The sequence below is a fragment of the Maniola jurtina genome, chromosome 17 (genome assembly GCF_905333055.1).
Source record: "Maniola jurtina chromosome 17, ilManJurt1.1, whole genome shotgun sequence".
NCBI lineage: Eukaryota > Metazoa > Arthropoda > Insecta > Lepidoptera > Nymphalidae > Maniola > Maniola jurtina.
The window spans coordinates 8,929,900-8,943,381 of NC_060045.1; the positions used below are offsets into that span (position 1 = coordinate 8,929,900).

The following is a 13,482-nucleotide window of genomic DNA, read 5'->3' on the forward strand; positions in this document are numbered from 1 at the left end:
CAAAGACGTACTTACCTATGTTTTAAAATAAAATCAATTTTTTTAATGAAATTAAAATTAAGAACTATTTAATGAAAAAGAGCATGACTGGTGTGATTGGAGCGATTTTGCAGGACATCATTGTCTCTAATAGCATAACAACTCCCAGAATATCACAGTTTAGCTATCATACAGTTCGAAACGACCAAATAAATAAACATTTCGAGAGAATGCTTGCGTTTTGTCAAAAATCCTACTACTTGTATGCACCAAGACGCTCTACCCGACAACGAATGTACAGCGATTGCTCTTCTTAGAAGCAGGCACTGTGTTTTGTGGTAATAGAAGAACTGTATGATTGCTAAATTATATTATGAAGTCATTTACGATTCGACGAAAATTGCTTGCGAAAATCTTAAACAAATAAATCGTTTTGAATAGCTTGCGCTAATCCAAAGTGAAGTCTCAATTCTACATGCTTTTTGGAAAAGATGAATTTAATTAAAGTTTTTGCTGGAAAATGACTAAAGATGCCCACGCACTTGAACTGAACGCGCACGATATTCTCTCCAGCCGCGCCGCGCGGCAGTGACGTACGCGCGTCGCGGCTGGAGAGAATATCGTGCGGGGCGCTGACGCGACGCGCTGTTCAGCTGCAGTTCAGTTCGAGTGCGCGGGCACCTTTAGGGTACCTACCTTTTTGCCTCGGAAAATCAAAAAGTTTCCACGGAATTTTCAAAAACCTTAATCCACGCGGACGAAGTCGAGGGCATCATCTAGTAATTTATATTTCAATCAACAGCCTGTTTGTGTCCACTGCTGGACATAGGCCTTACCGAGAAGTGAGAACGCACCAACACACACGATTCACCTTCCATATCCACCCAGTTCACACTATTTACGCTTGCCGATATACGGTTTTCACTAAAGATCATCAGCCCCAGTGGCCATCGGCTCTGCGACAGACATGACCTACCCACTGCCACTTCTGCTTGCTAATTCGTAACTTATATGTCGAAGTCATGGAAATCCATTCATACAATTAATTATATAAGAATCCAATTAGGATATCTATTTTAAAAGTGCCACTCGATTGAGAACTGGCATATGATAAAATCATTTTTCATTTACCAGCACTTGTCGTCATTAGAACATCAATCATCCCCGCTCTAACAATTATTCACAGTATCTAGTTTAGTGTAGCTATTATTGATTGCCCTATAGAAAAAAATACTCGGCTGTCTGTTGTGGACATTTTCTCAGAAAAGGGCGCGTTTGGAACCCTCGTATCTTTAGTTTTAACTTTTAAGTTTAATGTAATTAATTTTACTATCGCCATACCTACCTACATTATGATCTTACTTTCCCGATTGACAATAAAAAAGTCTACCTTAGTCAATTTTAATAAATGATTTGAGCTTACACCTCAATTCCTCAAGAATTAAGAAATTCACATTTTCGTGTAAAAAACGGGCAAGTGCAGTTTGCTCTTGCACAATCAGTATTCAGTAGTAGATAATAAAAAACCCATTTCCTGAACCAAAATTAGAGATTTTGTATCAAGTTACCTCCAGATTTGGATCTTTTTAAAAAATTCCTTGCGACTTGGTACTATCCAACCTCCTTCCTAGAACTTCTCCTTTCAGCAAAGGTTGCCTGGTAGAGATTGCTCCAAGCAATAAGGCCGCCTTTGCACACAATTGCTTTTTTCTGTTTTCTTCTTACTGTGTTGTTATACTTTACATGTGTTTTTGTGTGCAATAAAGAGTTTCTATCTATCTATCTATCTTGGTCGATTGATTATGCTTGTGAGTTACTATAACCTCAATAATTGCTTTTAATTTCCGTTCTAACTACCAGGTAGGTATAGTAAAAATTCTTATTTTCTCAGGGACCTTTCAATAATGTAGAAAAGCAATGGGGGGCGGGAGACGAGACTGGCAAAAGAATAACCACATTTTTTTTCGAAATATGCACCTATGTCAACAAGAAGGTGGTGCGCTAAAAATTATTTTTTGGAATTTTCACTGAAACAGTCGCAGCGTCCAGGTCTACATTTTAAAATAGTGATATCTCTAATCACAGATGATAAAGACAGGAAGGGCTAGATTTGACTATGAAACCTATTATCTTGCAAGCTGATTCACAGACGATATTTTTATACTTTGAATAAAAAATACAAAAGATAAATTCACAAGTAGTCTTCTGAATTGCTTGAACCACGGGTCGCAATAAAATGGTGATAATAAAAGAAACACCTTTTAAAAAAGGTCTTAATGTGTACTGACCGTTGAATTAATATGCAATTCTGGTTTATTTTTAACGATAATCTTTATTACTGCGTACGTAAGTATAAAAAGGAAGTTTTTTATTTCTGCGATATCATATTTGAATATTAAGCAACCAAAGTCCATGAAATTTTGCAGACATGTTCTAGAAACTAATATCTGTGCCTGTGGTGTTTTAGATTTTTCTAAAAATATAAAGTTTTAAAATTACAGGGGCTCGAAGATTTGTATGTGAATTTTTAAGACCGCGTAACTTTGAAACCGAATATTTTAACGAAAATCTGGAAAAGCACAGGCATAGATATTAGTTGCCGGAATGTTTCTACAAAATTCCATTGAGTATGATTGGTTAGTATTCCAATGAGAGACAAACTACGTTTGTATGGAGCGAGTGACGGAGATACCCCTCTTAATGTTAGTGCCAACCTGTATTCCGATCTTACATATTGAGTCACTATTGTTACTGTAGAGATATTTATTATTAGGGGTAAAAAACAAGCCGCCTTTTAGTTAGCTACTAAAACAGGATTTAGTCATAATTTAAATTAGTAACTTAGCATATGCACCTAACTAACATATTGTGGTTTATTTTTTACCCCTAAAAGCTTTAATCTGTGCGTATAAAATGGCATCATGTAAAAAAGCAAACGTTTTAATGCGTATGGCAAATCTCAAGAGATTTTTATTGCAAATGGATTGCCAAAAAAACAACAAACGATGCTTTTGCGATAATTTATTAAGATAAAAAATAAAAATCAATGTACATTCATAATATTATTGAGTCAAAACACTTAAATAAAAATCTGAGCAACAATTAATTTCTTTTACAATATTAAAATTTTATAGATTTTGAATATGGAGCCAGTAGGTACTTTATTAAAATGTTTTAATATCTCTGTTATCAGCAAAAAGTGTATTTGATATCTCCTGTATAATAAATTGAAATAATCAATAATATAATGTTATTACAATATTTTATCAAAAGTTCCACATTAGATTTACCTTAAGTGGCTTCAACAATATCTACTTATTACATTTTACTTATTCTTACAAATAATCTCTTAAAAATTATAAATACGTTTTTTTAGATTGTAAAACTAAATAACCTAGCATTGCTGTCTTAATAGTTTAACTTAACGATATCTAAATAATAAATAACACATTGTTATTCTGATACAGTCACCTCACATTTCCTGCGTCAAATCACACACAATTAAATAAAATTATATCATACAATGGAACTTCAAACATAAAATAGAATTAAACATGTATGGCTTATAATTTTGATAAACTAGTTTCTTAAAATTTTGGACGTAAACAAAACACTGCACAAACAAATCTTATGAGATCTTTACGAAAACCAAATCCACGTCACAAATACGTACAATCATACCTCTAGGAATTCTTTATACTTTTATAAAACCTCAATCTAATAATACTTCTCGAATATTAACTCTAACAGTATTAATAATAAAATTATATTTATTTACAATTATGTCTAAAACATTATCACTTATTCCTTCAAATAAAATTAAGTTATTAACGTCTCATTATATCTTCTATGCTAAAGCCTTTTTTAGGTCCACTGGATTGACTCGTCCCAGGTTTTGGATTAGTATTTGGCTGTATGCCAACGATGTTTTTAATCCCATTAGCGATCGAATTTGAGTCTGTATCTAGATTATCTTTCGCAGTATTTTGAGGAATGTTTTTGCAATTAGTAACACTCGTTGAAGTACTCGGTACTGTATCTTTTGGTGGAGCATGTTTGACAATTAAATCTTGGGCTTGAGTTTGTTGAGGTCCCAAAACAGAATGTGGAACTGGACCATACGGAATCTGTGGATGTGGCGGGGGCAGTGGCAGTCCAAACTTGTGGTATGGTGGCATTGCTATCATCGTTGGCGGTATACCAATTACTACATCATTGTTAGCAATCGCATGTCTGGGCATAGTCAAGTTTGTGGGTTCAGGTGACCGACTTCTATAAACAGCTGCGCACGTCCTGACATTTTCTCCAATATCAGGCGGATGACCTCTCTTTCTGAATGGACTTAAATACATTCCTGTAGGCCCGGGATCTATAGGTGGGCTGGCCATTTGATTGATTTTAGATGGATCAGGTGGTGGTACTTGGTGTAAGTCACGACGAATCTGTAGTTGTGGGTGACGTATTTGGTGTTCAGGTATGTCAACGTAGCGCATCTCCTTTTCCATGATTTCATCTGTTGTGAATCGCCGTTTTTCAAATAAATCTGATGGCATTCGGTGTTTGTCTAAATGCTGTGGACGCATTGTATAAGGACTAGCCCTGTCCCTAGCTTCATTATGATGGCAATGTGTGCGTTCGACCGGCGATGGGGATACTGGGCGTGGTCTTTCCTCACTTTTTTCTCTTCCAATGCTTTCGATTGAAGACGAACGTGCTCTTCTCACTGGAGAATGTTCTGGAGATGATAGCTCCGGATCTTCGTCATCGAAACCTGGTTCAATAGGCGAGCCTGGTCTACCTATATCTTCTTCGCCCACATCTAATACGTCACCTGTTGGGACGTCACCAACGGCATGTGTTAGCGCGTGTCTTCTTAAGTCACAGTTCCTTCTGAATACCTTTCCACAGGAATTACATTCATAGGGTTTATGATCAGTATGGGTTAATAAATGAGTCTTGAGATTTGATCGCTGATTAAAGCTTCGGCTACAGACGGGGCATTTGTGAGGAGACTCCTCCATGTGAAGAATCTTGTGTACCGCCAAGGTCCGCGATTGGCAAAATCCTTTTCCACATTCTGTGCACTTAAAGGGTTTCTCTTTTGAGTGTATGTACCTGCAACAAAGAAAGTGAAATTGAGCGCAATGTATTTTTAACTTAATGTAGCTACAGCTACACGTGTATATCAGGTTATTACTTTCTGAGCGTTCATCGACTACATTTTAATGATTCATACCATAAAATATCGTGGTTTAATTAAATGTCTGAGAATGGGAGGAGTTGTATCGAACATAAGTTTCAGGTTGCTATATAAAATGGACTTTATTTAAAGTTTGATTGCAAAATGTAGGTAAGGAACAGGCCTGGTTCTAATTAAGATTATGGATTTGTTACGCTTATGTTTTTAATTAACTTATTCTAATAGTAATGCAATTTCGAACGATTTTTAACAGTTCCGTGAAACGTTGAGTTTAATGCAACCTTTTTAATAACTTGTCTAAAGAGTGAGGTCAGAATATCGTGTGAACATTATACTATGCGTCCACGCAATAGTAGGTACGAGGCGACGTCACAATTTAGCTTCAGTGACCACGGTTTTGCGCAAAACCACCTTGAACATGATCCAAGTAATTTGAGCTTATACTCTCAAGGCGAGTTTAGACGGAGCATACGTTGAAACACCATCTTTAACAGACCCCTACTGGTACGCTCTCCAGTATGTTAAAAACGGTGAAGAAATTGCAGACGGGTCCATTTTTATTTGGTTCCGTTCCACAAGAGTTCCAGTTCAGCCGAATCGAATTACGTTAAAAGCATTTTGTGGCCAATCGCTTCGATTAATATTATTAACGCGGCGAGGTATTGGGTTGCCCATGCAAGAGAATTTAATGATTTATTGTACACAAGTTTTAATGAAACAAAGCTCTAAAGAAATTAATAGGTGTTAGAACATTTTTTTGTTTGGCTAACTGTAATAAATCATAAAATCTAGCTGTAAAAGTTGTAAGTATAATGTATAAAACTTGCTTGACATAATATACGATCAAATTAATATATTGTGAGCTTTTATTATTTAATTACAACGAACGATGAGTTGATTATTCTGTTTATGGAAGTTCAGCAACTCAAAGGCCAATGAGTAACGGAAATATTAAATGGCAATTCATCAAGTTATCACGGTCATTATAATTTTTCGAAACAATTGTCCGGTGCTTTGTTGAAATTTAATTTACGCAGATACAATCTCACACTTATTAAATTAAAATTTTGTCCAGCAATAATTACTGTCATATCGAAGGAGAAATAAGAACTTTTAAAAAAATTTAAGGTCCTATAAAATTAACGTGTACAACGGAATGGGAGCTTGGGCGACGCAAAATAAATGCTTGGGAATTTTACAGACAAAATTGAAACAAGACAAGCAAAATGTTGACCTAATGTTAAGCGTACTCGTATATTGAAACCGGAATGTAATACCGCCTCAATTTATTGAAATAAGGCTCAAAACATTCGACGAACACGATAAACGAAAGAGGTATTAGTGGAGCGCACTTAATGATAATGGAGTCAGAATCCTTAAATTCCCCGTCGTTGTCATGCGAAGAATGTACCGCGTAAATAATATATCATTACTATGGAAGTTAAACAAAAAAGTGTAATGACCTCAAACGTCTCGCGTTACGAAGGTTTTTGGTTTCATCAAGATTGTGTTTGATGGTGTCTCGGCGTCATAAAGCTATAGCTGAGATTTATTACACCTAAATTCCTTGAAGATCTTTTTCGTAACACTCGGAGTTTTAGTACGTGCCGAAAATCATAAGACTCTTCCCGTAATAGGTATTATGTAGGTACATTATTCAAAAACAACATGTTACAAGTGTAAATTAAAAATTTATAACACCCCCGACAAGTGAAAGATACAGTAACTAGAAAAGAGCTGATAACTTTCAAGCGGCTGAACCGATTTCCTTGGATTATAGCTAAAAACACTTTCGATCAAGCTACCTTTCAAACAAAAAAAACTAAATTATAATCGGTTCATTAGATTAGGAGCTACAATGTCACAGACATATACACAGATACACACGTCAAACTTATAACACCTCTCTTTTTGGGTCGGGGGTTAATAAAATAGTTCAGAACTTTCTTTCCTGATTGCAACTTCAAGAAAGTTCCGGTTAAATATTTAAAATGGCAAAACTGAACAAAAATAGATATTTGCTCAGTTTTCTCAGTCAGATGCTAGAGTTCTGTAACTGAAAAGGGAAAAGTATCCGCATTCGTTCATCTGTCGCGGAGCTCTTTTCTTGTGAATAAACTGAAATCAAGTTGTTATAGGAAATAAATTTAAAAATTGTTTTTTACTGATTTTTTAATCTTTCAATGAATGAACTTTTCTACACAGCATGGTTCTTTGCTTAGCAACACGCAAATATTAGGTTGAGTAAACTGTCCGGTTTTGAGCTTTTTTAACCAAGGAAATCTAATTCCTAATTCAAACCATATAAAGTTGATTATAAAATAAACGGTATTTCAAGTATAGTCACTACCACTCTGTTAATTCATGGCACAACTAAACTAGTGGATTTAATTTTATCACCTGTCTCGTGGTCATAAAGAAAATAATTAATAATATAATTTTGTATGGAAACATTAAATGGGTTCCTCCGTCACTCGCTTCATATAATCGTAGTTCCAATTTCATTTGAATATTAAGAAACCAAAGACCATGAAATTTTGCAGACATATTTTAGAAACTAATATATGTGTCTGTGGTGTTTTAGATTTTTCTAAAAATATGTAGTTTTAAAATTACAGGGGCTCAAAGAATTGTATGTAAATTTTTAAGACCGCGTAACTTTGAAACCGAATATTTTAACAGAAATCTGGAATACCATAGACATAGATATTAGTTTCTAGAATATGTCTGCAAAATTTCATGAACTTTGGTTGCTTAATATTCAAATGAAATTGGAACTACGTTTGTATGAAGCGAGTGACGGAGAGACCCCTCTTAATAAGGAAACATTTTGTCGATCGAAGATCTTTAGCACTATAGAAAATGGTTAACATTACAGTGTCGTTATATTAATGAAAATTATGCTTTAGTGGTCTATTTGATGGTGGCACTTATAATTTAGAAGGTAGGTAAGATTTAAAATATTTTAAATTACAAAAAGAAACTTATTGATGGGAAATATGGGGAATGTGATAGAAAAACGAACTTTATTTCATCTATACAGCAACAGACAACCTATATCACTTATGATAGGTCAAGATAGTATCTTGGATCTTCCACCGGTTTGAAAAACAAATTCTACTAAGATCCGTCAAGAAACTCTGCAGTTGATGCTCTTTTTAAAAAATAAATTTTTCAATAATAAGTGAATATACCTAAAATTCTTATGCATTATAACTATAACTGAGTGCTGCTGCTAAATGCAAAGCTGACCGTTTCGATGCAACCTTAAAACCTGAAATGAACCTGAAATTCGTTAATTTTAACTGTTCAACTCGGTGTTTTTAATCTACTGTCTAATTCCAACTAAGCTACTAGGTACTTGGTAAAAACCCTTGGTAGCCCCAGGATTATCTATAGGTGTATTATATGAGATCTGCAGAATGAGTACTTTATTGAGGCAGTTATAAAAACATGTGTGCCCCAAATGAATAGGTACCTTGTTAGTGATGTAAAGTCGATCGAGTTTCCAATCACTCACTTAATGGTCGGACCAAAAATCAATCCAATTAAATAAATAGCTGACATAAATATCAGTCTCAAAACGACTTCCAATAAATTAGAAATATCTAATGAACGTGATATCTTAATTCTGTAATGAATTGAGAAGTCTATGCGTGATTAAGTAGGTACCTACCTACGTGGGATGACGGATTTGGAACCACTGGTTGGACAAGTTGACTAAGATCAAAGGAACCGCCAACGGATTCAAATTAACAAGGCAATTACCGACTTACTTTGAAAACGTTAGCTTAGAACCGGCCGAGACAATAAAATCTACATTTCTCGTAAGCCAAACATAACATCCCGCCGCAAGTTTGTAACACTCCATTTGAATAACCAAGAGATTTTTATTATTCTCTCATTTATTTATTTTTCACATTTTACCCTATTTTTAAACAACAAATAATAAAATAACAAAAACAACAGAAAAAATAACAGAAACACAGAAAGAACAAAAAATAAATTCAATTTACAATAATATTAATAATAATATTATTGTAAATTGAACAATTGAAAAGAGCAACCGCCGAGTTTCTTGCTGGTTCTTCTCGGTAGGAACGGCATTCCGAACCAGTGGTAAATTATTTGACGATTCAAAAGCACTAGTAAAAGTTTATTTGAATAAAAATCTATTCTATTCTATTCTATTCTATTTCCAACGTCCCTGGCGCCCGTGGTGATTGCTGTGGTTACATAAATGGTAGGTCCCGGGTTCGATTCCTGGCAGGGGCAATTTGGAAAATAATTTCTAATTTGTCTCTGGTCTGGTCTGCACTGGTGGGAGGCTTCGGCCATGACTAGTTACCACTCTACCGGCAAAGCCGTGCCGCTAAGCGATTTAGTATTCCGGTACGATGCCGATGAGGAGGGGTATTGGCTTAATAAAACTGTCATATCCCTTCCAAGTTAGTTTCTATCTTAGCCTGTACCATCACTTACCACCAGGTGAGATCGCTCTTGTAACGGAATAAAAAGATAGATAGATAGATAGATAGAACACTTTATTGCACACAAAAACACATGTAAAGGATCACAACACAGAATGAAGAACACAGAAAAAACAATTGTGTGCAAAGGCGGCCTTATTAAGATATTATTAAAGATGTTAGATGTTAGGTCTGTACTTAATCTGAAAGTTCGGCACGTAAACTTAAGATATGCTCTCGAGTTATGGACTTTAAATAGATGATAATCGTAAAGTATGTACATAATTAATGACATAAACAAATCTTTCCCTCCCAACTCCTTATCGCACCAGTTCGATCACTTTTGACGTTAAATAAAATATAAGTAATGTCTGTCTCTTCTTATTATACTTTGAGATAAGGATCGCGATGGACAGTCGCTCAGAATCCCATCAAGACCCGGCACGGAGATTAAAAAAAGTGAGGCTCCAAATTACAGAGAGGACCGTGGCCTCGCGCTAATGGGTTACATTAAAAAATATTTTCCATTACGGTTACCGGTTGTATAATGTGTTTTGTTGGAAGAGACACTTATAAGAGATAGGCGCCAGCGAAGAAAACAGGAAAGTGACTCAAAGGAATAACAAAATTGAATGAAACAAGTGTAAATTAAAAATGTATAACACCCCCGACAAGTGAAGGTTTCAGTAACTAGAAAAGAGCTGATAACTTTCAAACGGCTGAACCAATATTCGTGGATTATAGCTAAGAACACTCTCGATCAAGCCACCTTTCAAACAAAAAAACTAAATTAAAATTGGTTCATTAGTTTAGGAGCTACGATGCCACAGACCGATACACAGATACACACGTCAAACTTATAACACGCCTCTTTTTGGGTCGGGGGTTAAAACAGTTATTATATCTATAGTTTCGTATGGAATTTTGTTGCCAGGTAGAGAACTTGCTGTTTTCCAGTTCTTGGCAACTCTTCTCAGTGGAATCTACATTTCAAACCGGTCGTAGAGTCACAGACGTATGTTATAAGAGACACTAATTATCCTACATGATGAAATTTTAATTTTGATTCATGTTTGTGGCTGTAATTGTACAAAATCTTCGAACTCTCCGGTCACTCAACTAAGCGGTCTAAAAAACTCACAAGTACAAAATTCATTGAGGAACCGCGCGTCGGCATTTGCCAGTGCAAGAAACAGGTTCTCGAAAACGTCCTCGTTTCGTTTTACAAACACAACTGTTGTGACAGCTAAGCGAATATGGAGTCCAACATATTATTATGGATACGATGAATACCGCGTACCTATTCATTTACTGATTTTTAGGGTTCCGTACCTCAAAAGGAAAAACGGAACCCTTATAGGATCACTTCGTTGTCTGTCTGTCCGTCTGTCCGTCGTGTCTATCAAGAAACCTATAGGGTTCTTCCCGTTGACCTGGAATCGTGAAATTTGGCAGGTAGGTAGGTCTTATAGCACAAGTACAGGAATAAATCTGAAAACCGCGAATTTGTGGTTACATCATTAAAAAAAAAATTAAAACGTGTTTCAATTTTCAAAGTAAGATAACTCTACCAAATGGGGTATCATATGAAAGGGCTTTACCTGTACATTCTAAAACAGATTTTTATTTATTTTTATGTACAATAGTTTTTGATTTATCGTGCAAAATATTGGAAAAATACCCGAGTACGGAACCCTCAGTGCACGAGTCTGACTCGCACTCGGCTGGTTTTTTTTTAAATATTTATTTATACATTTGTACCAGAAAGTTGTAACAATAAAGAGAAAAAGAAAGAAAAGTGGACAGGGAAGCACTTATCTCTGTAAGAGATCTCTACCAGTGACCCCTCGCAGTGCGAGAGGTTGTAATATATCTGACTAGTGCATAATGTAAATAATTTTAGTTATATAATACATAGATACTTGATTAATTGGAACCATACTATTATTATTGTTGTCTATAATACTACTATTTAAGTTATTAATAATATTATTCGTTAGGCCTAGCTGGGAAGGGACATCTTGTTTAGATCTTATCTTGTTTAGTTTTTATTTTCATTTTTTTTTTGCTTGTTATGTGTATGTGTGTGCTTTTTTCTCCTTTTCATTTTTCTTTCTACTGTACGGTTTTTAAGGTTCTTTTTGGGTTGTACTGTATTCATTTTAATATTGATCAATAAGCAGGGAACGCAACGGGCGCGGTGCGTTTTTATTTTATTAATCAATATTTTTTGGAGCAAACTGAAAACCAGCGCTGAGCATTGTCATCAATGCTCGGCCATGCTGAGTTTGCGGCCTATTGCTATTGTTAGTTTTTTATTTTTATTTTTATAGATTTAATTTACTTATAACATATGTATGTTTGTCACTAGCAATAAGTAAGCAATAAAGTCTATTTATTATTATTATTATTATTATTATTAAAGGGTTTGTGATTTACTAATTAATATGTTGTTATTGATAATATAGTTTTGAATATTAAAATTCATACTAATATCTAATATTGTGAATGCGAAAGTGTCTATCTCAACGCTACATTTCACGGCCCATCGGCATAACCGAATTGTCATTTGGTTCAGGTTTGGTGCTTGCCTGAGATGTACACGAATTACTTTTTGGGCCGATAAACTTTAGGATCGATTTCATTTTTATTTCGAAATATAGATAACATTGACTGATTGTTGTTAAGTTATTAGGAACTGGAAAAATAAAAATAAACTTTAAAATCTTTTCTGTTTTAATTAAAAAATATAACAGAAAATTTGAGCCTAGTTTCACGTCCTTTGGTATGTACACTTTATTACTGGGCAGGTTGTAGTTTTACCTTCACTTTTTTACAAATTGGTTGCCTGGTGAAAGTGTGTCTGTCTGTCTGCTAGCTTTCCACGGCCCAACAGTTCAACTGATTTTGATGAAATTAGGTACAGAGTTAGTTAGTTAGTTAGTTACATCCCGGGGAAGGACACAGGCTACTTTTATCCCGGAAAATCAAAGAGTTCTCACGGGATTCTTAAAGGCCCATCCGTTTAACGATTTATATGAAAGGTACAGAGGCAGCTTGCATCCCGGAAAATCAAAGACTTCCACGGGATTTTCAAAACCTAAATCCGCACGGACGAAGTCGCGGGCATCATCTAGTAACTAATAAAGAACTTCTAGCAGTGAAAACTGAAAAGCCTCAGAACACTTAAGTTTATAACATTGGAGACGCATTTCTCACATCGACCCGGACCAGGTTTTTTGTATCAATTCAATCGTGAGTCCGAGATTGCCTATCTAACAACGATATAATTGACATAGATCGATGTAACTTTTAGAGCTTCCAGGATCTGAAATATCGTTACAAATATAAGTTAACGTTAACTGACCGACGATTTTGGTGTTAAAATAAAAAACTAACTGCCCTTGCTGAGGTCGCCACTGTACTATGTGCGACACATGTAAAGAGATGTTTTTTATTATTTTTTATTCACTTTAGGGGCTTGACCACAATCACGCCTGATGGAAAGTGATGGTGTGCCCTAAGATATCAGTGGCGATTCAAATATCACTAATCCTATTCGAAATAACTTTGGTGTATTAATGTGTCCCTTGTATCTGTTTGCCCCACTTCCCCCAAATATTTTAAAACTTTTAATTAAAAAGTCGCCATGGCTTTCTTTAAAATTCTAAAAATCTTTATACTTCCGCAAAAGTCACGTACAGTTGTTTGCGTAGGTATTATATCTAACTACACAAAATAGATATCATATTATAAGCTCTTCTTACAGTTGGTAGTACAGCTGTAGTGCTGATTCTGATAATTCATTAGCTCTATGCCACGTCTTCTATGGAG

The 13,482-nt window shown here is 35.2% G+C and overlaps 1 protein-coding gene across 1 annotated transcript in view; it reads right to left on the bottom strand.

Annotated features, from left to right (window-relative positions):
* Positions 1 to 3,139: 3,139 nt before the first annotated feature.
* LOC123873683 (protein bowel-like) overlaps positions 3,140 to 13,482 on the bottom strand; it is a 63,912-nt gene continuing 53,569 nt past the window's right edge. Inside the window, exon 3 of the mRNA XM_045918663.1 lies at positions 3,140 to 5,094. Within this exon, the coding sequence (XP_045774619.1) occupies positions 3,807 to 5,094 (1,288 nt within the window). The 3' untranslated portion in view covers positions 3,140 to 3,806. The remainder of the gene's footprint in view (positions 5,095 to 13,482) is intronic.